The sequence below is a fragment of the Pseudochaenichthys georgianus genome, chromosome 22 (genome assembly GCF_902827115.2).
Source record: "Pseudochaenichthys georgianus chromosome 22, fPseGeo1.2, whole genome shotgun sequence".
NCBI lineage: Eukaryota > Metazoa > Chordata > Actinopteri > Perciformes > Channichthyidae > Pseudochaenichthys > Pseudochaenichthys georgianus.
Genome location: NC_047524.1, coordinates 10585750 through 10610446, shown reverse-complemented (window position 1 = coordinate 10610446; position 24697 = coordinate 10585750). Strand labels below are relative to the sequence as shown.

General features: G+C 41.3%; 2 protein-coding genes across 4 annotated transcripts in view; both read left to right on the top strand.

Moving 5' to 3' along the window:
• The window catches only part of dph6 (diphthamine biosynthesis 6), a 60792-nt gene extending 47030 nt beyond the window's left edge, over positions 1-13762 (top strand). For both annotated transcript variants that reach the window (XM_034112223.2, XM_034112224.2), the window contains 3 exons: positions 1404-1652; positions 7210-7591; positions 11686-13762. In XM_034112223.2, coding sequence (XP_033968114.1) covers positions 1404-1652; positions 7210-7591; positions 11686-11804 — 750 coding nt within the window. In that variant the 3' untranslated portion in view covers positions 11805-13762. The remainder of the gene's footprint in view (positions 1-1403; positions 1653-7209; positions 7592-11685) is intronic.
• Positions 13763-15341: 1579 nt separating this feature from the next.
• Positions 15342-24697, top strand: part of aqr (aquarius intron-binding spliceosomal factor) — a 51160-nt gene continuing 41804 nt past the window's right edge. For both annotated transcript variants that reach the window (XM_034111397.1, XM_034111395.1), the window contains exons 1-11: positions 15342-15449; positions 15906-16010; positions 16315-16371; positions 16608-16648; positions 16765-16800; positions 16911-17031; positions 17207-17347; positions 22280-22348; positions 22465-22565; positions 22679-22755; positions 23770-23834. In XM_034111397.1, coding sequence (XP_033967288.1) covers positions 15927-16010; positions 16315-16371; positions 16608-16648; positions 16765-16800; positions 16911-17031; positions 17207-17347; positions 22280-22348; positions 22465-22565; positions 22679-22755; positions 23770-23834 — 792 coding nt within the window. In that variant the 5' untranslated portion in view covers positions 15342-15449; positions 15906-15926. The remainder of the gene's footprint in view (positions 15450-15905; positions 16011-16314; positions 16372-16607; positions 16649-16764; positions 16801-16910; positions 17032-17206; positions 17348-22279; positions 22349-22464; positions 22566-22678; positions 22756-23769; positions 23835-24697) is intronic.

Sequence of the window (24697 nt, the reverse complement as noted above, 5' to 3'; positions counted from 1 at the left end):
AGCTAAACAGTTGTGCGGCTAGCATCTTGTTCTGCGTGTATACCAATCCAGTAAAGGGAACATATTCCGTTTTCAGTATTGCCCCCTGGAACAAGTTGTGTCATGGCTTATCTGTGTAGGCCTCAAACAATAAAACAAAGGGCTTGTTTTAAATAAGCTGGAGAGGAAGTTCAGCTGAGAGGGTGCTAAGTCTTAAGTATTATATCTGCTCGACTCTAGTAATCTCACTGTGGAACATGATCCCCCTGGCTGTGTCTTTGCTAATCAGTGAAGGACTTGATCCTCCCTGGAGATCTGCATGTGCTCAGGGGCCCTGCATAGGCCAGCAATTATCACCATGTCACCAACAGCTATTTGCATTGACCAGCAGCTAGTGTCTGGCGCTAATGCCATCCAACCTCAAACACTGGTGAGCTACAGGGTCTCTAAAGGCCTGACCTCCCTTAGCGCCATTCCTCATCCCTACTCATCTCGTTGCATTAAACAGATAGATTTTTGTTCAGGTTTCATTATACAAGGAGCTTAATTCTAACAGAGGTATTTAACTGAAAATAGAGCTTATTATCACTTTGTTAATATGCTCATAAATAACACCTGTGCAACGAGAGGCATTGGCAGGCTTTTCACAGTGTACCTGCTTGTGAAACGAGAATTAGTTGGTGATAAGAAGCTGATAAAACTTGTTAATTAATGCAGTGCTACTAAAACAAACAAACGCTTATAATTAATGTTAATTTGATTATAGCACCTCATAGATTAAAATGGTGCTTGTTTTGATGTTGGGTGACTTTTAAATCTAGTTTTCTGGTTGAATAGATGTGTTCACAGTTCACAATTGGCTAATTAAATATTCTTTTGACAAGGCCAAGGTTTCCACAATAACTACTAGGGTGGGGTAACAAACATACATACATGTATTTTTATACATACAGTAAGTACAGGGCAGGGGCAACGTTTTCAATTAGCAATAAGATTGTATTCTTTTTTTAACGTTACTCATCACAAAAGTTCCCTTTTAAGGCTCTAATGAAGTGTCAAGCATAATAAGCTAAATTAAAGTCTTTAGCCCTTGTATGAACTTATGTGAATGTGTGATATAAATAAAGCATTTGAGTATAGACTGACTACACCATCAAAAAATGTTTTGTATCAATTTGAGTAGATTGCTTTAGTCCCCAGAGGATGAATTCTAATTACTTTAGTCACCCCGGACCTTTTCTGTAGCGCCACCATGAGTTTCACGTTTGTTGTTTTGAGTGAAATATCTCAAAACACTATACTGAATTGATTGATATGACATTTGGTACAGTCAGTCATGTTCTACTCAGGATATATTGTATTAACTTTTGTCTAGTGCCGTCATAATAAAGCCGCACTGCTGTGTTTTTCTTCTCTTTCTCCAGGTCGATGAGTCTGTTTTCTGCGCAGGCCAAATTGCTCTGGTCCCCTGTACCATGCAGCTGGTAAAGGCTGGCACCAGGACGCAGGCCCGTTTGTCCTTCAGCTACGTGGAGAAGGTTCTGGAGGCTGTGATCAGCAGCCTGACTCTAGCTCATGTTGTCCAGGCCCACTGCTACACCACAAAACACCAACACATCCCCATCATCAGGGCCGCCTGGGAGAGCATGCTGAGGACCACAGAAGAAGAGAAGGTCAGTTCATGTGCACTGAAGCTTTTGTTTATGAAATATATATACCAGTGGTTAAAAAGAAAAAGCAATGACTGTCTGTTTTATTATAGATGCAGAGGAAATATTGATCATACTTATAATACGACACTGCTCCCACATAGAATGAAAACATGTTTAATGGATTAAAAGACAGTGGATGAATAAGTAAAATGAGAGAAAGTTGATATGGTATCGAAGTTTTTCAGTAGAGCCTTTCAGAATTGTGTTTTATAGTTGTGAAATAAGGGAAAGTTCCTCGCCCCTCTCTGCCCCCTTGAGACACAAGCCGCCGCGACTGATATTTACCAGTGAGTGCGCTCATGAAAAGTTGATGATGTGGGAAACGCTGGTGTCTTTGATAATGCCGAGCTTGGCACAGAAGCAGATGTCTTCCTCAGAGCTTCCCTAATCCTTTGCCCCCACACACCACTTTGGAGCTCCGTTCAACTCTCAGAGCAGCTTATCCCCCCCTCCACCCCCCTTTCCTGCCACCTCCCTCCATCCTCTCCTCCATCCCACCGCCCCGGCTTACAACCCCTGCTCCATACGTCTAATAGGGGCACCAGCCTCCCCTGGCAGCCCTTCTCCTCCTACAATAATCTGTGTCGCCATGGGAATAGGGCCTAAGGGAGAGGCAGGAGCCCACCTCCAACATGTGGCTCTGCTCAGTGGTGAGAGGTGTTAAAGACTGGGGAGAGGATGTCAACTTTGTGTCAATTCCAGAAAAGTATAGCATATATTCAGCTATAAATGTGTTATTGAAGACCAGCAAATATTCTCAAATCATCAAGTGATACTTTCTGAATTCAAATACATATATTTAAGCTTATCTCAGTTAAGAGCTGCCGTCGATTTGTGCATTTATTTGACATATTGTAACTCACTGTGGATTAAAAATCTTGAAAGCATTGACAGCGTACCAGCAATTTAGCATGCATATTGGGTTGTTCATTTAACAAGGCTAACCAAGGGCAAATCTTAGGGAGGTCACAAGACTCGTCTCAGGTCAGAGGTCACTGAAGATGGACAACATCATCCATCTGTTGTGCTTCCGTGTCACTTTGCTGACCCAGGACTGCCAACAGGAGACCATGTTTTATTTTCAGCTGATTCTAAGATTAAGCAGCTCTAATTGACAGCTCCATCTGTAAACAGGCGAGTTCTCCCCTTAAGAATAGATCTGGCTGAGGTGGTGGGGTACCAACCTGACCTCATGCTCTTTCTTTGCCTGTGAGGCAGATCATCTTCGTGTGACTTCCCAGCTTGGCTCTCACACTTTCTCCTCTCTTCCACTTCAAGGGAAGATAGGCAGAGCGGCTGTGGTGGGGGAAACTGTTTCATCCTAAACTAGGTGAAATGCTCTCTCCCTGGGGTGGAGATTATACAAAGCACCGGTGCTCATTTGAACTGACTGTAATTAGAATGGTTAACTCGGGTCAAACGCTGATAACACGACTCCCACAGACAACAGCGATAACTCCACCAGCTGGAGTTTGCAAGAATAATTTTAATTTAATTTTGGTAGCTCTTTAAGTTAGTGTCTAAGATTTATTTAAAGCAAAAGCTATAAAGTGTGTTTACAGAAATAGATAAAAGAAAAGAGGACAGACAAGATAATTATGTTAAACAGGGACATTAACCAACCAAATCGTCACATTGTGCTCCACAGTCACTTTGTTGCAAAATATCTATAATGTGTGATTTAACATTAAATCTAGTGTGTTTTTACTTTTGGCATTCTGGTTTATAAAACTGAACTGAACAATCAATTACATTTAACATTTAAATAAAATGGGAAAGTTATCCCTCATTTCATTTCAAACCTTTATTTATGCAGGTGAATCCCATTGAGATCATTGATCTCTTTTTCAAGGGTGACCTGCTGCAAGTAGGTTCCACATGAATACATATACACATAACAGAAAAACTAAAAGGACAGCATATTTACAGCGACTACAGTTTACATAGCTAGTAACATTTACAGGTTCCAACAGTTTCCGATTGGATAGCATCTATCCTTGCTTTAAAAACATTTAGTGGAACCAAATTGCTCAGCTTCCATTCCTTTTGCAGACTGTTCCAAGTTAGCGGAGCTGCGCATCTAAAAGCCATCTTCCCTAAGACAGTCCTAGCACTTGGCACATTTAATAAAACCACAGCATGCGATCTCAGGCAGTAGCCACTTACAATTCGCCGTGAGATCAGGGAGCAGATGTAGGATGGACGTTTCCCTAACATGGCTTTGTATATAAAAATGTACCAGTGACTGAGCCTCCGTACAGTTAGTGAAGGAAAACCTGCCCATGCATACAGGGTACAGTGATGGGTTAATGCCTAATTCGTAATCTTAAATTGGCATTGCCAAAAAATAACTATTTAATTATATCAAGTGCCTAAAGACATTATATTGTCAATTGCTATAGGTTGTATTATTGATACTAGGGATTTAATTCCCCATTCTGATCCCTTCTTTGTTTACCCCACAATGCATCTGTTCTTTATGGATGCTGATTGAGAACCAGTATATGTAGCTTTACATGTTGACATGTAAGATAGATAAAGTGTATTTTCCAACACCAGACATGTGAATTGAAATGATAGAAACACCATGGCATGGCGTGTTTGTGAAGCCAAAGGGCCATGTTGTTTTTGTGCGCAGATAATTTCTCTAATCAGGTGGATGGAGAAGCTTGCAGGGTTAATTGGGAGCATACTGGAGTCGCTATATGTGTGAAATTGTATTTACGGTGCATTAAACCACAAAGAGCCTGTTTGTCTGTGTGTGAAAAGGGTTTGATGAACAGAGAGATGTTGATGTGATAAATCAATAAATGTTAAACAGACGTCCCTTTGTGTAACAATAACAGGTTCTGGAAACGTGTCGTATAGTGACAAATAATTATGAAGCAGGTTTTCTGTTATTAAGACTAACAGTACTTTAATTTCACACACAATATTCATAAGCACCTATCTATTTTGGGAAAGATTATTTATCAAACGATCTGTTTGTTGATATTTTGATTTGTGATCAATTTAATAGTATTGCATTTGCAATATGAGGAGTTTCCTTCTTGCATCCCAGAGTAAAATACTTCTTTCCATTGTTTCTCTCCTGCTTACTTGGTACTTTTTAAAGTGCTTGGCATGGTTTTATAATGGCCTAATACCCTTAAACCTTTCCTCACCCCACTGACATGGCCCTGTGTGTTTCATTTACACAAACAGTCTGACGGGCTTCAGCGTGGAATCTTAAGAAAAGAGAGGGAATGAGGGAGTGAATGGGAAGGGATATTATAGCAGACTGACAGCACTACAGTAAGTGCTGAGACATAGAGCCACATGCTGAAGGCGTCCCGCTGGGCAGGAAATGTAGAGGAACTGGCTAAGCAGCGAAGTCCCATCAGCTCCCCGCTGTTCCCCGCCTCTACACCACTTCCTTATTACCGTGTTTACCGTTCGGCTTTCACGCCTCTCGGCCCTCCAACCCACCGCACGCTCCAGGCACACGGACGCAAGTTAGAGGGAGGAAAGTGGGGAGAAAGAAAACAAACATAAGGAGAGGCAGGTCACACTCCATCAGGGTGGAGAGCTGAGCGCAGCAGATCCAGACTTCATGCGTTTACCTGCTGCCGACAGAGCGAGAGAGCACTGGGGGAATGGCTGCATGCCCTGGAACCGAAGTGCGATGAAGTAATGAGATGGATTGTGTTAAGTGGCTGGTGTAGAGCGGAACAGAGCCCCCTTCACACACACACACACACACACACACACACACACACACACACACACACACACACACACACACACACACACACATTCTGCCACCCGCCTGCCCTCCCAACTTGTCACTCTAGCACTCAGCTCCACTATATATCAAAGCCTGTGTTTTATTGGATTCATTTAATAAATGATGTCTGGTCAGGTAGGGATGTCAGCCTGTTTTCCGCTCTCACTCCTCTGGCAGGGTAATGGAGTTCTGACCAGTCAAGCCTGAGACTCACATGACACATGTACATTCACAGACACACACTCAATACTGCACCTTTTGCACATTTAGTTCCACAGACCTGCTGAACAAACTTCCCTCATAATGTTACATTTTGCTGGATACATTAATAAAGAAACAAAAAGGGACTGATGTAACCTCGACCGACAGCTCGGACAAAAAGTCAGCAACTGTGCCGTGACAGTAAAGTCCTGCCAGAGGCTGGAGCTGCAGAACTGAAGTCCCCTGATCTCCTTGTGAATGGTCGGTTGGGTATAGTACCTCAGCAGCAGAGGCCTGCAGGGTGGCCTTTAAGCCTGGCTGAGCAGGACCCCCTGTCCTGTCACTTCTCTCCCCAGTTCCCACTCTCTGCTCCATGTTCAATCACTATTGACAAGCGCAGGAGCAGTTCCCTCTAGGAGGAATACCTAGCCTGTGCCAGAAGTGCTAATATAACATTTATCAAAGCATAGGACCTGTATGTGTGCTGTCACTTTGTCTGACATGCTAAGAGGTCCGCGCTGACACGGCTATTGTTCTCTGCTCTTGTGATTGTTCATCACTGCAAGCTAGCCTCTCTTCAAGTAAAGAAATCTCCACCCTTGAACGCAAAGTCATTCAACACACTTACTTTTTTATGTTTTCTTCACTTTCCAAGGCAAGAGGTTAGCTGTTGATACACAATTAAGCGTTTGCTAAAGTTTAATCTGAAGGTAAGTGCAGCTCCAGTGAATCTGGCTGATTGGGTCATGACGGGTTGGTCTGTTGAAGGGACAAAGTGGTCGTCGTCTGCTCTTCTTTTTCTGTATGTGAGTGAATATCAAAATAAAATGTAAGAAACCTGTTATTATTCTGCACTTACGAAGTGGGGTGTAAGTGGATGAAAATTGATCCAGCAAATTGGAAAGGGGGTTAAGTGTTTTTGCCCTATCGACTGAAATGACGGTTATATAAAACACTCATTTCTCTCCCATTAGCAGATGAAGCCACAGCCAAGTATTATTAGAGGGCCACATTGTAGCACTGCTCCAAGACATTTTGTTACTGCTAATGGCCCTCAGTCCAGAGGAGAACAAATAAAGACATGTTGGCTCTATAGATAAAATTGAGGCAGATCTCAACTAAATGCGTGTGGTGAAACTGCCATAATATGTTGTGAGTGATCTTCTTACAAAGGTGAGAAGTCACCTCTGATAGGACCTGTCATGTTAGCTCAAAGTAAATGCATTTGTGCATTTTGTTTACGGTGGCTGCGAGTAGTATGGATTATTTCTGAATTGTTTGTACACACTATCATTACAAGGGTCACCTCCCAATCTCATGCTAATTGATAGCCTGTCAGTCTGTCAAGTAAAGAGCCCGTCTTAGTGCTGTGTGGTAGAGTGTTATGACTTGCTTTAGAATAATGTGTTGTGTTGATGGAGCAGTGTTTGTGGTCAGAAGACGCAGCATGTTTCCCAGCAGGAGGGCCATTCCTCTGATTGTAGTGTGTAGCAGAACACAGTATATCATTTGCCAGCCAATTCATTTGAATGTCATCTTTCTGCATTTCAGGACCTGATGTGGGAGCATGCGATCAAACCTGCGCCATTGTTGGTGGTCGTGGTGCCGGCCTTACCCAAGGGTGCAGCTGTGGAGCTTCATGTAACTGCAGTACAGGATGATCCCACCCAAAGGACTTCCTGTCACATGACTACAAAGGTGGCGTGCGGATCCATAGAGTGCCACACTGTAATGTCTGCATGCAGCGCTTCCCTTTCACTCTCCCTGGCTGTGCCCGGCGATAACCTGGAGGTCACCGGTGTAAAGGATGTTACAGAAGCAGTTGGCGCTACATTAAAGAAAGCCATGAAGAAGATGGCTGCTGAGCTGGTGCCACTGTGTGCCAGGGTGTTCTACAAGTGCAACCACCCGCTGGCACAGCAGATTGTTGAAGGTATGTCACTGGAGATGTATCTCACTCAAGAAGACACTACACATACGCTTTAAATTGTTCACTCATTAACAGGATTTATCATAAATAAGTCATTCTGTTGCGACACAAGTTAAGCTCCACATCACTGTATTAATAGAAACAAAGTGACAGCCCGTCTCTCCGCACTCTCTTTTGGTATAAAGTTTGAGCTGACATTGTTTATGTAAACTCCATAAGATATTCTAGGAATCTTTCTTCCTGTGTTTAATTATTGTAAGTCATTTGTTGTGTCTGCACTGTGTACAGTAACGCGAGCAGCTGGCACAGTCTTTTGTCATCATTACACTTTTATACGCCACCATCTCCGGCTCCCAGGATTCCAGGTTCTCGTTCGTCAAGGCAAATGTGGAACGGTATTTGTTTTATCCTGAGAGATGTTCCCTCGGAGGGAAAAGGGCGACGAGCACATCGATCACACGGGCTCAGTTGTCAAGTCATCGCTGAAGCAGTCAATTAACATGTTTGAATCCGTGCCAAACCAGCCATCTTACTGTCATTTTTAGCTTTGACATAACTCATCTTCTTGAGGACGGGAAATTATGGTTACCAGTGATGAATGGGGGAAAGGTTGATCCGTTTGGAAAACGTGTTGATATGCATGACAGATGAACAGTGCTGTTTGTTTTGTAACCTAATTATATAATTGTTATTCAACACTGTTTCATGATATACGATGCATGTCATTAATATCTTCTTTCATTATTCACAATGCAAGCGTAAGAGGCTTGAGGAGGAATCTTATTCAAATGTATCAAATACAAATGTCAAATACAAAATGATATAGATATGGCAATAAATGCTTAGTGTATATATTTAGGACAACGCAACATTTACTATCGATGCCGCTATAGAAAGAATGTTAGTTTTTCTTTATAGAAACCATTAACTGTGTTACTGGGTCATTGGTTTACTGGAGCAAAATCAACCTCAATCTTCACCCTTGAAATGTATGTTTCTTTGATTATGGCTCGCACAGACGGCTCCCCTAAAACCATTTACTGACTCATCATTGAGCTCGAATCTGTTACCTTACCCTGCACGCACAGCCAAGCGCTGGGAGCTCACCCATGGGCGTTCTTACGGGTCACAGCCTATGCTCATCGGGTGATGAATCCAAAAAGTCAAAGGAGGAAAAGTAACACCTCTGGCGCTAGCAGTCACAGCCTCACAACTGCTGCTGTCAGCGAGCAGACAGACAACAACATTGGAGCAGAATGTGACTGCACCCCCCCTAAGCCCCCACCCCACCCTTGGGTTACGTGCGTTAAGGTTCACAGCTGATAGACATGACATATGCTCCAAATGAAACCTTTAAACATCTTGTCTCAACCTGTTACTTACGATAGAGAGGTTTTCTCAAAGATAGGACCTCAATGCTCAATAAAACCTCACATCTTGGGTGAAGGACTGTATGAAGGTCTTGTGATTAAAGAAAGCCATTATTTTGTACAGTAAGAATTTTTTATTTAATACGTTTTGATTTCTTTGTTGCTAAATGCTAGAGAAAAAAGTACCTCTAATATTGAACCTAATCTGCATGGCCACTTCTGTGTAGCTGAAACACTGTAAAAACAATATGGAAATTGACATCTTTCAAAATGGTGAACTTTATAGCAATTAGTCGCTTATTTTCACACCGATCAAACAAAGAGCAACGTTAGCATTTGGAGGAAGTTGTTTGTTTCCATCTAATGAATGTAGTTCTATTTTGGTCTCCATCTTTTCCTAAAAAACATATCTGTCTTTTTCTAAAACCAAGACAATGTCACTCGCTGTTAACTGTTTGTCTGTTTTTAAAATTGAACTGTTATTATAATGAATGATTGTTCAAAAACACAACAATAAGGATTTGAGCCCAAAAACAATAAGCTATAAGAAGATACAATGATCCCTAGAGCTGAGAGGTTGTAAAGTTATTTTTTTCTGTGAGCTCGTCACTACGAGCAAACCCTCTCACTACAAGGCGGGCGACTTGTTGTTTATATAAAATGAATAACAAGGGCTACTTTTAGGAAAGGTGAGGAAGTGTAATGATCCTCCGTGGCTCCACTTAACAGCCCCTCGTAATAATTGTTCATTGTTCTTGGACTAAATGAACAATTTTCATGAGCCAACGCTAATTACCACCTCGTTTACCGGGTAATTTGACCAGTATGGGAGTCAGTGTAGCACAACTAAAAACCACTGGCTCTGGGCCTTGGCCAGTGCTTAAAAGCCCCATAAGCCCAGCAGGCATTAACCATTCCACTCAGACACACCATTTCCTCTTCTTTTCACTTAGCCTTACACTATTTATATATCAATCAGTTCGAACAGAAATGGCTCTTGGTTTTAGCATAAAAGGGTGTTGTGGGCATTAGTAATGGTTTGGTTTTTAAAACACAGTGATTCAGCAGCAGCCTTAGTTCGCTGTGTAAGCAGAATAATGGCTGGTCCTCTTGGGTAGATGGTTTAGTTCCATCCCATTGCTAATGTGATGGCTCTTTGAATCTTACATCCTCTGTCCACTGAGCCCCTCAATGAGGCTCCCTGTGTAGCCCGAAGGGGGGCTAAGAGCCCAGGGCTGGGGAGTGGGTGTGTGATGGGAAGTGTTCTATACATTTTGTGTGATTTTTACAGAAGCATTTATATGGGATTGGTCTGTCTTTACACGCTTTTTACTCACAAAGACAAAAGAACACAAAATTGCCCAGTCACTCAACTTCACCCCCCTCATGTTGCTCATTCATGCATAAGCAGGCATGTCTGTGTACACAGACACAGAAAGAGACCCTCAAAGAGAGAGCGCAATTATTTCCTATCTGTTAGTGCAAAGATTAAAACATCCTGACATAAAACAGGCTTAGTGCGCAAGGTGTGATGAAGGCTGTGTTTCTTCTCTTAATAAAACCATCCCCTGTCTGTGATCTCTATAGCTCGTTCAGTTGTCAGCTAGCCACCTCCAGAGGATCCGACTTCCCAGGGTGCACCACATGCTCTGATAACACATATTTAGGCTTTTAATGCCCTCCAAAAAAGGCCTGTGTTCAGTGGGGGTATTTTAAGCTGTAGTGCGTATTAGCTAATTAGGGTGTGTGGGCTCTTTGTAAGGATGTTTGGCATGCTGCGGGTGCTTCAAATGAAAGAGAATAGTGCTCAATTGCTCGAATAACCTTTTTGTCCTGATTTCTCTCTCTACAAGTTCACATCAATGTCACATAGTTGTACTTGAGTAGAAGTTGGTCAAACTTTGTTTGTCCAGTCAAGATAAGTGGTCAAGGATTACATTTTACATACATCATATTGGACTAATTCTGTGAATGGAAAAGATTGATTTGCATTAGATGTGTAACTCTATTATGACCACACCCCAGGCCCATCCAGTGTGCTTTAAAGTCAGTAGTAATAAGCCAGGACAGTCAACCATAAGACAGGAACACTTGTGACCAATTAGTGCACAGAGCAGAGGAGGGAATGGTCAACATCCCAGCAGGCCGCTCCTAAACAGACAGGCTGTCATCAAGACGAGGCGCTGAGATGCTCAATGAATTCTCACATGTCCGCTGCCCGCCTGTAGTCCGACCCCACCACGCACACACTAACAACATCTCTCAGCTCCAGTAAAGCTGAGAGGTAGTCCCAACACAGCTTCCTAACATCCCAACACAACGGGAGCAGGGGATCCATTGCACTAGATCCCCCCCAACAAGCTGCTCAATTGTCCAAAAGGGCACGGCAGGGTTTCCCCCTCCCTCTCTTCTGTGTATATGTTTGGTTGTATGTGTGTGAGTTCAGGAGGGGTAGCTTAGAGCTCAGTCCTTGCTGACCATATGTCCGCACTGCAGGGAGTTGGGGGGGGCTGCAATCTGCCAAGGATGTAGGAATGCCAATCATTTGTAAATAGGCCCGTGTTCCCTGGTCGAAGGGTTAAGTGTAGCTTCAGTCCTGGGATGGTCCCAGTGGGGCGTCTGTATGCGAGCCTAATGTCCAACTCCAGCCAAAGTTCTCATGACACTAACACCTCCTTCTTTTTTTGTCCTCACCCCCTTATCTCCCTCCCCACCTCTAACTGCCAGGGCTTGAAGAAAGTTTGAGGAGCTCTCTAGCAGACTCCAGTCCGTCTGTGGCCCTGGTTCCAGTCCTGGACTTGCCTGACTCCGAGATCGTCCACCTGTCCTGCTGGCTCAGTTTATAGTCAACAGCCAGACTCCAGTCATCCACAGCACTGGAATCCAATGGGGCTTTTCTGGCGAAGCAACTATCGAAGCCCAACAACTCATGACTTACAACAGGACATTGTGAATGTGACAAATAAAAACAGCGTAACTGCTTATTGATGTTGACTGAATTGCAAACTTTTGTCCGCCTCCAAGTGGTTTTGAAGATGTGCAGTTTTGAGGATGTGCTTATTTGACTTTATATCGCAGAAGTTAGGCCAATAATCCCTATGTCCTCTACTGGAGTTGTTTACTGCAGCAGCTGTTATTCTGCCTTCGAGAAGAGTCTTCTAGAACTTCTATAAGCTAAAGCTGCATACCAGAAGGCTGGAGACCACGGACTACAAAAGGAGACACCAGCAGTGTCTCATTCCACGAGGCGATAAACTGTATCCCCTGATATCCCACTGTTTCTGGTGGAATTTCTCTCACCGCGTTCGCTAACACCCCTCATAAAGGCCTAGCGCCACCGCTGACACCATCTGTTCAGTTGTAAACCTATAGATTTACTGTGTGACTGCTTTGTGGATGATGTGACTGTTTCTCTCTCTCATGCTCCATGAGATTCAAGGTGTGTTATTATTGTGTAATGGGCAATCAGTGGCAAGCACCTGAAAAGATTAAGCCTCTTTATGTGTTTTATTGATTCTAAGGCAAGCTGGTTAATAGGAGAGGGACCCTACAACACACAGCTGCAGGCCAGGTGTGTGTTGTGTGTATGTGCTCGGGCCCGAAAATGGACATTGTGCCGATGTGGGAGGAAAACAACGCCATTAACCATTGCTCCTGGAACAATGCTTTTCTCAAAGATCATGAACCGTATTGATGATCTCAGTTGGAATGCATCTTCACTCCAGCTATTCTCTTTATCGCATGTGTGACGGCGGCAGAGTGGAGTGGGCTATTGATCTTCACCAACCGAATGTTATTTTGATTGTTGTTATCAAAAATGTAACCATAGAGGCAGCCAATAGAGCCTGCAGATTTTATTGAGGGTTGAAAAACACAAACAAGCAATTATTTATGAGAGCGAGCAATCCAATGCCCCATAAATATACAGTGTGTGTTAATGTTCACCTGTTTGCTTTTAAAGGCCCCACCAGGGGGAGATTTAGAATTGTTGATTGATGTAGCTGTCAAATAAGCACAAAGATATGGATATTTTGAAATAAAGTACTTATATGTTGTACTTGTACACCTCAGTTAACTTAACACCAATACATGTTACATACTTGATTATATTTCAGTGTTTCCACTAAATAAAACTGATTATAATTCCAACAGATTAAGCAATGAAACAAATAGCTGAAGAAGATATTGCTCTAAAAATGTTTTCTTTGTACATATTCTTGGTTCCTTACATTTCTTTGTGTGTGACAGTCTGAACGTCAAGCAGGTTATTGCCAAACAATTGTGTGCTGCGCTAACATGCATGTTCACCAGACATGATACATTATGGTTTACAGAGAGGATTAGAAATACGTTTTGTAGTCGAAATTCAGAAATGAGTAATAAAGAAACAATCTACGCCAGCCCATGTACATTTCATTTATTTTATGTTGGCAGTAGATTCAACATTTTAAATAAAAAGCCACATTTGCAAGACATTTCTGTATTCAGTCTTGATTGCCCATGCTTCTTTCTTTAGTGTAACAATGGCTAAATGACAAGGACTGTATGTGTCACAATACACAAACATACAAAACCCATTTAAAAACACACAGAGGAGATTTGCCACTGTAATTCAGTGCACAACAACCACTTGTCGATCACACTGTAAACACTACATTGTGTCTTTCAGCACTACAGACATGTTTTCATACAGACACAGGCAAAGCCACGACTATATCATCACATTCTAATCATGGCCACTGTGATGGCCTATGGCAGACACATTTATTTGTGTCTCCACCACTGTGTTTCCACATGAAATGAATAAAGACAGGGTGACATTTAGTTTTCTCATGTGTTTTGTCAAATGTACATTTTCTACCGCTCTGCAAACAAACTGGATGTTGTGGCTAACATTGTCCTTTGTGCACAGTGTACCAGCCTCAGGCTCTTGTCATTGTGGCCTTGCACATGGACTTTAACTGTGTGTTTCTTCCTCCAGGCTAACCAGGCTGATGTGTGTGACTCTCTCTCTCTCCCCATAGCAGTGGGCTTCGGTAGGGGAGCCCAGCTCAGGAGCCGCCTCACAGCATGACTCTTCCTGACATTGGGTTCTGTTTGCCTCAGTGACTGTGGTTTTGTTTGTTTGTATATGTGATTCCTTTTTGTTTCATAATGCATTGTTTTCCTCACCTGACAGATTGTAAAAGCATGTCTTCATGGTCACAGCACTGACTAAATGAAACTTGTTCTTTCTGCTGAACTGGCAAGCCATCACATGCTATTGAGTGGTGTCTGCTGCCCTCTTGTGGTCCACATAAAAAATGCAATTTAAAATAAAGCCAAATATTTTACAAGCATTCATCCCCTATAATAAATTAGTGATATACTTGGTTGAGTGCTCAATGTTCTGTGTGAATACTTTAGATATTGAATATTTTTTCTAAAAAAAAAATTATATTGACAGTGTTGCTATTTCGAATTAATGGACATTGCTCTTTTATATTTTGTATTTCTGATGATCAAACAATTATATTTTATTTCTACGTTACAGTAACTACATTTTTTAGTAAAGACCAAAAGATGATTTGAGATTTTGATATGCACACTTTCAAAAACGCTCTTGAATGACAAGTTATCAAAAACGGTATACTGATTCATTTTTGACTTATTTTTATTTTACTCAACAACTAAATGTGAACAAACACCAATCGGAAAACCATGGAAACAGAATGATGTAACAGGACTTAAAAAGAGGTTGGGTATCCGTCTGGGTCTTGCTAGACTAAACAATTTTCCAAGACTAAACAATGGACAAACTCAGAATCGTTTACCCATTAAATGTGGGACTGGTTGAGTGATACATCTTCACAGTTCAAGCAGGTTTGTGATTCTTTGAACTTAACCCAGTTTATTGATAGTCCCACTAGAATACATCCTGCCAAACCCAATAACGATACCCTTATAGATGTCATTCTAACAATTAAAAACAATTATTAACAGGTTACAGACAATAATGATCAGGCTAAAGTTTATATTATCCATTTTACTCTGAACTTTGCAATTTTGCAAATTATTAAAAAATATATTTATAAATTAAAAAAAATGTATACAATTGTGTGTATTATGTTCACGATTAACATTATGGTGTTATTAGACAATTATGAAGACAAAAATAAAACAATTAATGAATTTCATTAATATTTCAGACATCCAATATTATTTTGTTTTTTTCCTAACTTTTTTAATGTATTTTTATAATTTTGAGAGTCTTAATATATGTTCTGTATATTACATCAAAACGTAGATAAATTAGGTTTAGTTGTCTTTGGAAAATGTAAAAAAACATGTGTTCGTGCGTAGTAGGAACCGAGGTCTTGCTTCTGTATCCGGGGGACGTTTTTACGAACGTACCCATTCAGGAAGTCAATCGCAAACAGCGCGTTTTGATTGTGTACATGCGCAACTAACCATCCAACGGCAGTAACACTCATGCTGGAATAAACATAAAGGTTTGAGAGCTATATCTATAATTAGTATATATCGGGTACGCCCCGGTACTTTTCAGTAAAGCCATTATTAAGAACAAGTCTTAGTTATTATCTTACTGCGACTCATTAGCTTAGCTTAGCTCACCCCTGATAGTGTGAAACAGCTAACGTTTACTTATTGTGTTTTGATTTGTTTTAGTATTAATAATGATAAATTGACCTACATAACTGGTGTGCGTGTTCATAAAAGTATCAGGAAGGCATTACAGTAATTAACAGTTATAATGTATATCATTTAATACTCTTTTATTAACTTGAGATCCTGAAGTTTTGAACCTGGCTAACATTAGCTAACTTTCTCAGCCCCATATTCTTAAGGCATTACCAGTACAACCAACTAAATTAAAACCTTATTGGTACCAAATATTACCTACGGTTACTTTCATATAACATATCATTGCCCTCTTTTTCTGACAGTCGTCATTGTAGCAGCTTGAGATGGCCACCAAGGGGAAAGAAACCCCCGCTAAAAAGGCTGCGGCGCCGTCAGTGTCTCAGATTAATGCTGAATATGTCACACAGGTAATTATGTTACATCAACCCTACACTTGTTGTCCAGCGAGATCTGTTGTAAAAATGTGTCCCATCCCTTATATATGCTGAAGACGGAGCGACTTTTTTCTCAACCTCCAGTCAGTGTTTTGCTTATACCTGTAATTGATTTAATGCATCTGTAATTTATAATATGTTAGGAGGAGTGTACTATTGACAGGAGACTTGCATGTTTGCTCAAGATGTTTGATCTTAAGAGATAGTCAATCTAAGTTAAACAAGTTTCGTTTATGTTTAATACTATTATTTATTGTTTTCCTATTTATTTTTTCAGTTGGCTAATAAATATTGGGCTCCTCATGCAAAGAATAAGCTACCATTTGACCCAAAGGTGAGTTATATGCATTGAATTGTTGTTCTCTTTTGGCCAAGCAATTTGTTGTTGTATCGTTTATTTATCATAATGATAGTTACTTGTGTGTTTGAGTTTGATACAATGAAATGGTAAAGTGCTTCTTTGACCAGCTAATGCACTCTGCCTGAACTCTACTCACCTGTTATGCTTTAAGCATGGAGGTGCTGATGCTCGGTGTGCATTTAACATTTACGAATTATTCCCTTTTTAAGGTGTTGGAAGATGTTTACGAAAAAGAGATTCTCATGTCCAAGTAAGTGAATACTAAAATAATAGTTGCCTTGTACTGCTCTGTTTAATCACATATTTCACATCAACACTTAAACTAATGTATCTTTCTCTATTGTCCTCTTTTAATTTTACTTTCAGATTTGCCATCAGAAAAATTATGCTGCTTGAGTTCAGGTGGGAAATGTCATCATCTTCTTCCCTCTATTATGAAGAAGCCAATACAAAAATATGTATTTAAACAACTTGGTGGATATATATTAATACAATCTTTTCTCATCTGTCAGCCAGTACCTTGAGAACTACCTGTGGGTGAACTACACTCCTAAAGTGTCCAGCAATGCCTACCTCATGTCCATTTGTTGCATCGTCAACGAGAAGTTCAGGGAGAATGTCCCAGCGTGGGAGGTAAGAAATGAAGTATCTCATCGAACACTTAACTGTTAATGCATGGTGACCTCGGCATCTAAAGACACCATATTGCAATGAGTTACTTCACTGTTTGTTCACCATCTTCACATTTACCCTTTAACATGTATGGCTATCTACAGCATTATTGTATTTTTTGATTTGTGTGCATCAGGTGTTCAAAAAGGAGCCGAGCCATTTCCCTTTCTTCTTCAAATGTGTGATGGAGGCTGTATTGGCCAGTGAGGGGGCCGGCCTCAGTCTGAAGGAACAAACCGTGCTGCTGGTCTTCCTGGACCACTGCTTCAACAGTCTGGTAGGTACCATAACACTCATTACATTGCATTTAGCTGACGCTTTTGTCCAAAGCAAATTACAAGAAGTGCATTCGACCAGGAAGATACAACCTTGAAGAAAACAGAATCATATAAGTACATCAGGTTTCATAGAGCCAAAACATTTCAAGTGCTACTCAACTGGCTTTAGGTAAGCCAGTCCTTTATTAGTATATAAGTGCTTTGTTAATAGTTCTATCGCTCGAAGTGGAGTCGAAAGAGATGCGTTTTCAGTCTGCGCCGGAAGGTGTGTAAGCTTTCTGCTGTCCTGATGTCAATGGGGAGCTCATTCCACCATTTTGGAGCCAGGATAGCAAACCCACGTGTTTTTGCTGATGGGAACTTGGGTCCCCCTCACAGTGCGGGTGCAGCGAGTCGTTTGGCTGATGCAGAGCTGAGTGCACGTGCTGGGGTGTACGGTTTAACCATGTCCTGGATGTAGGAAGGGCCAGATCCATTCGCAGCATGGTACGCAAGTACCAGTATCTTGAAGTGGATTCTAGCAGTTACTGGAAGCCAGTGAAGGGAGCGGAGGAGCGGCGTGGTGTGGGAACATTTTGGAAGGTTGAAGACCAGACGAGCCACTGCATTCTGGATGAGCTGCAGAGGTCATCATATTTATTATCTTGACTAGGGCTGTGCAATTTAATCGATCTTGCGATATATATCGATATTTAGTTTTCCGAGAAAGTATCGATATTTCAGCCGCGGGTATCGATACATTAAGTCTGATAACTGTGTTCGTTATACTCGCGTCCAGGAGAGAAGCTTTAAAAAGGAGACTAATTGAGTCTCTGAGAATGTTCAAATACATATTCATATACTTTAATTAATAAAAAGCGCGGTAATGTTACAAGCAGAAGATGATTTAGTCAGAAAAACAGCTGGGTTATGGCTCTCGTGAGCGAAGGGAAGAGAGCGAGCTCCACCTTTCCAGCTGTTAAATATCCTCTGCTGAATCCTCCCTGTGGGCCGGATGGCGCTGCTGGGGATCGGCCCTCCACGTCTCCAATGTTCCTTGTTGGGCATTACAGAGGATTCAGACATTGCACATTAAATATATAACTAAACACGCCTTTTCTCCTCCTTATCTCTTTCATGACTTTTCATTTAATACATTTTAAACGCTGTAATCAATACTCCAAAAATACCTCACGGCTGGTATCATTTCCGGTAGTTCCGAATGTTGTCTCATGCTACCCACGTCTGTAAACAAACGTATTCAAATAAACTGTACCTTCATTTAATATTCAGCAATAATAATATCTCGACGTCTATAGTTGTAGTGTTGAAATCAGTAGGTTTCGGTGTGCAACACTCCGTGTCATATCGCTACTAAATTCACCTCACCTCACCTGGGCGGTGGTGGTGAAGTCGATAGGGACTTGGCTTGGGAACTGGAAGGTCACCAGTTCAAGTCCCGGCGCAAGGCACCGTTCCCCACACTGCTCCCCGGGCGCCGTTCAAAATGGCAGCACACTGCTCCTAACACTAGGATGGGTCAAATGCAGAGAAATAATTTCCCCACGAGGGATTAATAAAAGTCCATCTTATCTTATCTTACCTCTATAGGAAATTGTATATTAGCCACATGCTAAATGCTAACCGGAGATGAAGGATTTTCAGAATAAAAGCTCAACAACTGGTTGTGCACAACAACTTCTGGTTTTTCAGTATAAAACAGCATTTAAACTGACGGTATGTTTATGGTACTTTATGCCATCAAAACATTGATTTTAATTTCTAACAAATCCCATTCAAATCCCCCGTGTTCCGCCACCTGCTGCACCTTTTCATTCTCCATTGTGATACTGCACTTTACAGCTACAGTTTGCACTGTTTCAATAAATGAAACAAATTTTCTCACCACATCTTTTGATTCATTTTGTCCAGCATTTGCAAGCTGTAGACTCTGTCAGAGCCATATATTGTATAATTGATGCTTTCAGTTTTCAGTTGAATTAATTCAATCCAAGTCAATGGAACACTCACAAGATGTCACCAAAATTCCACTGACCCTTTAAAATCTTTCAGAAAATGATATAAGTGTATCGAATCGTATCGTTGGCTGAATATCGTGATATATATCGTATCGTTGGCTGAATATCGTGTATCGTATCGTGAGATTAGTGTATCGCCACAGCCCTAATCTTGACTCAATGGAGCAGGATGTCACTTTTATACACATTATAAAGTTTTCTGATGACACAGCCATACTTAGTCTACTGACTAGAGACTCAGACATTTCTATTTATAAACTTGAGATTGAAGAGGTTGTGAAGTGGTGTGAGGCGCACAACCTGGTGTTAAATGTTAAAAAAAATAAAGGAAATGATCTTTGACCCCAGGTCAGCAGGTGATCACAGCCCAGTCCCTATCAACAGGGAGGGAGTTGAGCAGGTTACAAGTTTTAAATATTTGGGGATTTATTTTGATGCTCAGTTAGGCTGGGCCCATCAGGTGGATCAGGTATGCTCAAAGATAAGCCAGCGCCTGCATTTTCTGCGTAGGCTCAGGGTTCATGGAGTGGATACATGTATTTATTTATCCAGGAATGTCCCATTGAGATACAAGATCTCTTCTTCCAGGGAGTCCTGACCAACACGGCACACAACAAGTTTCAACATAAAATAAGGGCATTTAAACAAAAAAAACATACAATTCAAATATAAATACAGAAGGCCATTTGTGCAGTGGCAAGAAGCATAATCACATCAGCAATAGCATCGGGTAAAACAGTTACATGTTTCATGAAGGGCTAATCGTAGCATACCTTTAAAAGCATTTACAGTAGGAAGTGCCTCTAGTCTAGACAAAGTTTTACTTGCAGCGTATTCCATAAAAAGGGAGCATAGTGATAGGGAGAATGCAGCTTTACCAAGCTCTGACTGCATCAAAGGAACATTTAAAAGCATCCCATTTGCTGCTCGTCTGGTATTAAAAAAGCAAGTATAAAAGGACAGAAGTCTGGAGATATATATATAAGGGCAGCTTACCTAGCAATGACTTAAGGATAAAAATCAACATGTGTGATTGTCTTCTTTGGTACAGAGAGGACCATCCTAAGGACTGATACAAAGTGCAGTGGTGGGTGCGAGAGCCTGCACCCGTTACAAGACGTATAGCAGTATGGTATGCAGAATCCAGCTTTTTAAGCAGGGAGGAAGAAGCATGCATATAGATCACATCGCCATAGTCTAATACAGACAGAAAGGAACTCTGCACAATTCTCTTCCTGGCTTCAGACGGGAAACATTTCTTTAAACGAAAGAAAAAGCCCAGTTTAGGTCTAAGTTTTCTCAGTAGGTTCCCAATATGAACATAAAAGGCCATCTTTTCATCAATCCATATGCCCAGATATTTGTAGGATGCTACTTTGTCAAGGCATGTCCCTTCCAGTGTCAGAATCGGAGGGACAGCTGTATTAGCTCGAGAGCGAGAGAAGGACCAGTCTTAGCCTTAGCAAGGAGTGTTGCAGTGTATTAAAAGCATCCTGTAGAAGCTCTATAGCCTGAGTTAAAGAGGAAGCCACTGTATAAACAACTGTATCATCGGCGTATAAATGAAACGGTGCTGGGTTTATCCCATTTCCTAGTTCATTTATAAAGATGGAGAATAAGACAGGGGCCAAAATAGAACCTTGTGGAACGCCTTTGTTTACAGTAAGAGCAGCTGAGGTATAATCTTCTACTGAGACACACTGAGTTCTTTCAGATAGATAGTTTTTAAACCAGCTCAAAGCCATTTTGCCAAGACCTATGCAGCCAAGCCTCTGCAGTAGCAATGCATGATCCACAGAATCAAAAGCTTTAGACCGATCAACAAACAATGCTGCACAGTGTTTTTTCTTGTCTAGTGCTTCAATTATGTCATTTGAGACGAGAGAGTTTGAGTTGCTGCCGTGGCAGAAGGTATAGATTACCAAACTGTAAATTGAACAGGTATAAGTTTTCCTTTATTCCACTGTCAATCAAGCTGCTGAACAGTCAGAAACAATTGTGATTATGCTGTGTTAGGAGTTGTTGGGAGGTGCAATGTTTACAGTGTAGTTTGTGCAATCGAGAAGGTTAAATAGGGGAAGTGCAATATGTGTAAATAGGTATAAATACAATAGGGAAAAGTGCAATAATTGATTTATGTATGTGCAATAGGGAAAGTTCTGTACCTGTATTATTTATTTGCCATGTGATATGTGATCTCTGTTCTGTATCTATGACTGATTGTCCTAAATGTTTTATGTTTATTATCTCGATGCCCAAGACAAGGGACACAATAAAGCTCTATCTATCTTTAGTTTTGTACTGCTGCTTTAAGGTCAATGACAACGTTTGTTTTGTATGTCTAGATTAATGGGAGTATCTATTCCTTATCACATAACAGTCAAATATGCATCTATTATCAAACTAGGGTTGCTTGACGTGGCTGTGTTTATTAATGCGCAGTAGTATATGAGAATACTTTATTCAGTGCGGTATATTCATTTGCTGTGTACTCTAATGACTAATTGTTGGGAAGTGTTCATTTTACACCATTCTATTGTTACTCTAAACAATTTGCTTCTTACCCATTAATGCAAGCAATGCCTTATTCTCCACTATATTTGTGGAAATAAGGACCTTTTTTAGTAATGCCCACTAGATGGCAGTAGTAGACCGGGCAGTAACACCTGGGTCAGCTCCCACCCCTCTGGATGTTCTGCAGCCGCATTAAACCACAGGGAAGCACTGCAGATGTCTCACTTTAAAATCTGCTGTGATAGCCTGCTGCACTTTGATTGTATCCTATAAAGCCCTCTAAATATTTTAGTTGCATACTTTTATTATAGGCTGATGTGTAATAAAAATCTGTCATACACAGTGCATTTTGACCACTCTCTCTCTCCCCCCCCCCCCCCCCTGTGCACCCTCTCCCAGGAGGTAGATTTGATCAGAGAGCAGGTGCAGCAGCTCATCTCTCTGCCTATGTGGATGGGCCTCCTACCAGTAAGATATCAACCTATTACCCTAATTACGTTTATCTGGTGGTCATTGGCACACACAGTAATAATGTTTGATATTCATCACTTGAAACAATGATCTGTGTGCTTTCATGTTTGCAGTCCAGACTCCAGCACGAGCTTAAGAAAGTCCCAAAGCTGCAGAAATTCTGGAATCTAATCAAGAAGAAATCTGATAAGATGGAGGCTGACGAAGCTGAACAGTAATAACATTTTCTTTTGCTTGTGTGTTGAGATCTATACACACTAGGAAATAGTGTTTGGTATCCTAGGAGTTGCTAAGCTTTTTTCTAATTTGCTTTCTTTGTGTCCTCAGGGCACAGAAAGAGAGGGCATTCCTCTCAGCTCTCATTAAAAAGTTTCTGGGAGTTCTCGTGTCCATCCCGCCATCAGGTAAACAATATAAGTATTGTGTTTATTTCCCTAGGAGTTCATAGTGTTATTGTGTACTTCTAATTCTAACGTGAAGTGTATTCATGAAGACAATTGACCATGACACATTGGTCCTTTTTTTACTTTTTTTGAAAAATTGTACATTTGAGGTTTTGGATTTCTAGCTCAAAATAAGTGTTTACATTTAATGAGTTTACAAATGATACTGGGTATCTTTGTTCCCAAAGCAGATCTTAGCATGAGTTCTCTCCTCCTTTTCTGGCATGATTAGTGTACTAAGGATTTTCTATAGATTGCAGTGTCAGAAGATCATCTCTGGTCCAGGGCCATACTGCCAGTTTAAACCACAATGTTACCCTTTCTTTCACTAGTTGCACTACTTCCTCCTTTACTTTCTGACTCGTGCATCCGCCGAAGGAGCATGTGCTCCAGCTGCCATACAGCCACTGGCACCGACTTCTATGTTGTAATGCAGGCCGACACAGAGGCCCCCCACCTGAATGCTAAAAACAGAACGTGTATTTGTGGGTTTAGGTAGAATTCAAACCTGACAGGGTAGATTACAATCCAAATCCCAGCAGGATCCACATCACTCTAATGCGTGCAGCTTCATGCCTCAACTTTAAGCACACACACACACACACACACACACACACACACACACACACACACACACACACACACACACACACACACACACACACACCAACATGCTTAATGAGGGCTGAGGTCCCAGCATGCTGCTGTGCTGGCAATGCAGTATCTCAAAGTGAGGCTCACACACTCAGCATGGCACCTCGGTGATGTCCACATGCGTTTGCTGTCCTCATATCCTCTGTGATAACTGCACAGCCTCCTTTCCACTGCTACACCTCATCGTTATTTCCCCCTGGCTTTTTTTTTTGCCTTGTTTGTCAAAAAGTCATGTCTGCTTGTCTGTCAGATTGTATTAGGCATTGTCAACATGTATTCCCTGGCATCAAGTAAAGTGCTAACCTCCTACCTTTTCCATAGGGCCTGTATCCATGGACAAAGTGCATTACTGCGAAAGATTCATTGAACTCATGATTGATTTGGAGGTAAGACACATTGCAAAGCTTTATTCGGTTAATTTGACAATCTTTTGCCATTTGTACTTCCTCCCTGTCTACATTTTATTGCTTAATTTAAAATGCAGAGTGCGGGATGATGCACTCAGGCTTTACACAGACTAAGCAGGCGCTCATCCCCACCGTGTACGTACAGTGTATTTGCTTAATCATGGTATTCTGATAAAGGAAGTGGTGTAGACATCCGTCTCTGCACAGCTCGTTTGCCCTTCACATTTCTAGCTAACTCAGGTCAACAGACAGCCAAATGTCCAGTCTCAGCTCCACCCGATGTGTCTCTGTCATTGCTGTCTGCAAAGCTGTGCAGTATTTGAAACGGTTGTCTTTCATCCAAGTATGAAAGGTTATGTTTAACCTTATGGCTTTTGACATTTGGTGTAAGGAGTTATGTGCGGTGTGTGTGCTGGACATAAGAGTTATGACCTGAGACATTATTCACTTCTGGAATAACCCCAGGTATTGAAGGAGCTCACCCTATTTTTTGTATTTATCTGCTGTGTGATTTTTAAATAAATGTCTTGTAGATGAAATACACTAGCATTGGCTGTATTGTGGCGTATTTCTGTTTTTGTTAAGACTAAGCTGGACGCCAGGCAAGTCCACTCTTAATACCCTGGCAAAATCTGGTTGTTGGCGTGGCTAACCACCAGCGGTAAAGTGCAGATACATTGGTATGTAGCAATTGGGAGCATACAATGTGGAAAGGTCAGACAGGCTCACAATGGAAACCGAGTAATTAATTCTCTGTGATATGAGGCAAGAACTTTTAAGAACCACCACCATCATATGGCTTAATTCAAAAGACCATATTTCAGGGAGCAAATGTGGCTAGC